Genomic DNA, 5,152 nt, shown 5'->3' with positions numbered 1-5,152 from the left:
CCACGTGGAACCTTCCTCGTGATCAGGTATCACCCTTTCCACACACCTACATAAGGCAACCCCCCCCCCCCCCCCCTGCAATGTATCCTTCAGTGGGCTTGGCGGCACGGACAAGGTAGATGTACTATGGTAGCGTAGGCTGCATAGAAGCCCATACGTTCAAACATGGCGGCTTATGGAGCGCAGCCAGCGCCGTCTTCGAAATGCGTGGACAAATAAAAAGTGACGTCACAATTAAAACAAAAACTGGACGTCGAAATCACATGTTTTAGTGACGTCATATTCGTGACGTCAGCGTCACGTGCTGCTTGGCGGGAAAAATAAACTGCTGAACGCCGCGACGCTTCAGCGCGACGCCCGACACGAGAACGAAGAAAAAAGACACGACGAGTGCCGACCAGCAAAGATATTTTTAGGTAGTCAGTTCTCGTTGTGCCTGTTTCCTTCGTCCTCGCCTCAGGTGTCGCGCTGAATGTCAGGGTTGTAATGTGGCAACATGCGCAGTTATTTATGTCACTGCCACATTAGTTTTAGGTGTAATGACTCCTTGCTTGGGTGCTGTTTCTGAGCACCCAAGTTTGGAAGCAATGGGCAGTGGTAGAATTGTGTTGAGTTTTGCTCACACAGAAAAGGACAGTGATGCAATCTTTTTAATAAAAGTGATGATTTAAAGAGCTGAAAGTCACAGTACCCAAGAATCTGATTAGTGACACAAAAACACAGTGCTGATGTAATCCGTGAGGAAGGTTTAAAATATAAAAATAAGTTAGTTTGCCTGGGGTGTATAAATGCCATAAATGCACTGCAAGCAGCACTGCACTTTCCCAGCAAAATTAGGGCTTCCTTTAAAACATGCAAATGACAGACATCTTAAATACAATCAAACGCAATGCACATCAATGAAAACAAATCGAGGAGCACTCATAAACAATGCGGAATCAAGAATAAGTTGAGAATATTCAATACACCGCACACCTCTTTTTTGCGTAAAGGGGCCCCATGGTCACAGATGATGCCCTTTTGGGGCAAAAGCGACAGAACCGCACCCAACCGAACGAAACTACACAGAAGCGCTGGCAAAAGGGAAAAGCGGAAGCTGTACACGAACCATGCACACCAGGAACTCGAGCAACAAGCAACGATGAAAAAGTAGGGCTAGCAGAATCGAGTTTCAAACAAAAGCAAGCACAATGGTCAAAAGATATGACAAGGGTACGACATCAGAGCAGCGTCAACCTTGGCATCGTCCCGCTGCCATTGCCGCTGCTCTGAGCGAACGCTGTCATAAAAATTTTTACAAAGCAAGCTCTATACTTTCTAACAAAATGCACACAACTAAAACATTTTAAACAGGAATCACTGCAATTGTTTTTGAATGCTCTTGAAACACAAAATAAGTCCTAATTATTTTCCTCTTCTAGTCGTGGCTTTCCACTCATTTCATTTTGGCGCTTTAGTTCCACTAATTTGATGTCGCTAACACTTGGTTCTGGACCGCATTCGAGCTCCGGCTTCGCGACCTATTTCAATTGACCTTGGCACGGATACGATGGGCCACACTCTCCTGCGAATTTTTCCCGTCTTGTTTGTGCAGGTGAGCAATTGTCATTCCAAATATGCAAAACGCTCTGGTAACCGCTTTTTATTTGTGCTGCCAAGCGCACACTGCGCATGCGATACTGTCTGTGAGAGAGAGATAAAGAGAGGGGGAAAGGCAGGGATATCGAGTCCAATCCTGGACCCACTGAGCCATCTACGTCAGATCTGCTCAATGCGATCCAAGCCGTCCAGTCCGGGCAGTTAACTGTCTTAGAAGAATTAAAATTAATCAAATCATCTCTGGCTGACCACGAAAACTCACTGAGCCAAGTTAACAACCGTTTTTCTAAGATCGAAGCGGATTGTGCTTCCTTAATTCCCTTCCATAAAATCAGAAGTAGAAAATATCAAATCCACTACAGCCGAATGCAAGGCTGAGATTGCAACATTGACTGCTCTCGTGGACGACGCTGAAAACCGAGCACGAAGAAATAACGTAGTGTTTTATGGTGTGGAAGATTCCAGTAGTGAATCAAGGTAGGATAGCGAAAAAATAATCATCGAGCACTGGAGCCAGGACCTTGTGTATCTATCGAGCCTCGTGACATCGAGCGCGCCCATCGCCTCGGGGCTTATTCTTCAGAGAAAAACGGCCTATTATAGTTAAATTGGCTCACTTCAAAGACAAACAGCATGTGCTATTATTGAGCAGCAAATTTAAAAATACTGGCTGCAGCGTCTCTGAAGATTATTCCCCCAACACTCGTCTTGCGCGTAAGCACCTCTATGAATATGGTAAACGTAATAAGCTCACTTTTAAAATGCGGTATGACAGACTGATATCCGGTAATAATACATATGTATTTGACCCTACCACTAACAACGCAATTGAGGACAAGCCCTAGCAATTACCTCGAACCAATCGCACAGTAAAGCCGTCTGATCGCTCCCAGTTATCTTTCTTGTTCCCAAACAACCTTAGTGTAATCCCAAAACGCGACTCATTATGTAGCATGGTTGAATCATGCTCCGCTAATATAGTTTTATGGACCGGAACTTGGCTTACCACTGCAGTTAATGACACGGAGATATTGCCCTCCCTTCCCAATTTTGATATATTTCGAACGGACCGTAGTGACCTGACGGCTGGAGGAGTTCTTATTGCTACTGATCGCTTATTACGTTGCTCTCGTGTGAACATTCTAACCCCGTTTGAAATGATATGGCTTAGTTGTGATGCATCATATCCACATGTTATAGTTAGTATATGTTATCGTCCTCCAAACTGCGATTCTTCATTTAATTATTCATTTCACGACGCTTTGAGCAGAATAACAACCCTCTTTTCCAACACTCCAATTTTATTGTTTGGCGATTTCAATTTCCCATATATCATAGTGTGACGAAGACGAAGCTGGCAGTGGCGCGGGACGGAGTGCCCGCGCTAGGCCAGCGGCCATTAAAATCTTCTCATAGCCATCGTTCACCACGCCTCATTCTTCGGCTGGCCGCCGCGTTACATTTGGTGGAGGTGCGGGGTAAGAGGACGTTGCGATTCAGAATCACAGCGGTGATAGGGCAGGCGACGTAGTCTCCATCAGGGACGGGAGGAGAAGGCGACATAGGGATGTAGACAGCAGCTTGTGGCGGGAGACGAGCAAACTCGGTGGATTGAAGGCGAGGTGAGCTGGTGGAGTCGTCATTGCACAGGGGCAGATCCAATCGGAGAAGGCCTGAGGAACAGTCAATAAGAGCTGAATGGGCGGTTAAAAAGTCAAGACCAAGGATTAAGTCCTGAGGGCACCTGGTCAGGACGGTGAACAGAACGGGTATATGACGTCCGGCAATGCTGACTCTCGCAGTGCACATTACAATCACGGCAGCGGGGCTGCCATCGGCGACGCGAACCGTGGACATGGCGGCAGGCGTTAAAACTTTCTTCAGACGGCGGCGCAAAGAAGAGCTCAGGACAGACACTTGGGCGCCAGTATCAATGAGGGCAAGGACCGGGACACCATCCACGAGAACATTCAAGAGATTACGTTGGGCAGCGGGGGTCAAGAGAGGATATTCAGGCCGGGTCAATGATACAGCGTCACCTCCGGGGGCTGCATCGGCTAGTTTTCCGAGAAGTGGCGGGAGGTCGAAGGAGAAGGGCTGCGGCGTGTGGTAGGAGAGCGGGAGCGGCGGCCTAATGGGGAAGGTGAGTGGCTGAACCCACGAGCGTGCGGAGCGGGCTCGTCACGGAGCGGATCGGGACGTGGTGTGAAGCGGCGCGGGCCGTAGTCGTTGCGGCGGTCGACGAAGGAGTAGGGGCGAGGTGGCGGGGACCAACGGCTGCCGCAGTGACGGGAGATGCGTTCGACGCGAGAGCAAGTAAAACAGATCGGCCTGTCATCAGAGGTACGCCATTCGGCAGGATTGCGATATCGGTACCGAGGCGAGAAGCTGCCACGGTAAGTGGCAGCTGCGATCACTGGAGGGTCCGGGCTGGCATTAGCGTTGTCCACGACGCGAGAAGGGACGGCCATGTTCGCAACCTCCTGTCGAACGACGGCTTGGATGAGGGCCAAGGTGTTGTCCGGCAGTGGCAAGGAAGAAACAGCGGGCGTCATCGCCTCCAGTTCGCGGCGCACGATACGGGTTAAGTTAGCCGGGTCGGAAGGCTGCCGCAATGTTGGCAGATCTTCACAGGAGGAGCTAGCAGCAGTGTTCGGCAGCCGGTCAAAACGGTGAGAAATGCGTCGGTGTTTGGCTTGCTCGAAACTCCGGCACACCTCAAGAACAGAGGCGACCGTGGAACAGTCTTTGCATAGAAGCAGGTTAAAGGCATCGTCGGCAATGCCTTTCAGTATGTGGCTAACTCGATCTGCCTCCGACATGTCTTTATCCACTTTACGGCACAAGGCGAGGACGTCTTGTATGTACGCTATGTATGGCTCGGAGGAAGTTTGGGCGCGTGACGCGAGGGCCTTCTTGGCGGCGAGTTGGCGGCCGATGGGTTTTCCGAAGAGGTCGCGGAGCTTCTGTTTACAGATGTCCCATGAGGTCAAGTCCTCTTCGTGGGTTTCGAACCACACTCTTGCGGTGCCGGTCAGATAAAATATGACATTAGCGAGCATCAGCGTTGGATCCCACCTGTTGTGCGTGCTGACGCGTTCGTAAAGGGCCAGCCAGTCGTCCACATCAACGTCGTCGGTACCGCAGAACGTGCCCGGTTCGCGGTGGTGGGCGACGACGACCGCTGGCGGTGTTGACGGAGAGTGAGATGGCTCGGACTCGGTAGACATGGTGGCGAGACGGCAGCCACGGCGGAGAGCCAGCTTGAGGTCGGGGATCGAATTTAGCAACCTCCACCAAATGATCCAGCCGTCAGCTCCTGGCACCCTCCGGCCCGGATGCTTCGTGGACCGGGACTCATTCTCTCATCTTTCTCATCGTGGCGGCCAGCACTGCGCCATCTTCTACATACTGTTGCACCCCCCACTCAAGACCATCGCCATTCCGCCGTCTGTTCGTCACCGATCGGGACGATCGCTCGGAGGCCTCGGGTAGTGTGACGAAGACGAAGCTGGCAGTGGCGCGGGACGGAGCGCCCGCGCTAGGCCAGCGG

The 5,152-nt window shown here is 50.9% G+C and overlaps 1 protein-coding gene across 1 annotated transcript; it reads right to left on the bottom strand.

Moving 5' to 3' along the window:
- Positions 1-3,656: 3,656 nt before the first annotated feature.
- LOC149346266 (uncharacterized) lies at positions 3,657-4,829 on the bottom strand. The gene has a single exon (XM_089585366.1). The coding sequence runs from the start codon at positions 4,827-4,829 to the stop codon at positions 3,657-3,659; it is 1,173 nt and encodes a 390-aa protein (XP_089441492.1).
- Between the last annotated feature and the right edge of the window lie 323 nt (positions 4,830-5,152).

This window comes from Amblyomma mixtum, chromosome 4 (assembly GCF_055824585.1).
Source record: "Amblyomma mixtum isolate Tamu chromosome 4, ASM5582458v1, whole genome shotgun sequence".
NCBI lineage: Eukaryota > Metazoa > Arthropoda > Arachnida > Ixodida > Ixodidae > Amblyomma > Amblyomma mixtum.
This window is presented reverse-complemented; position numbering and strand designations above follow the sequence as displayed.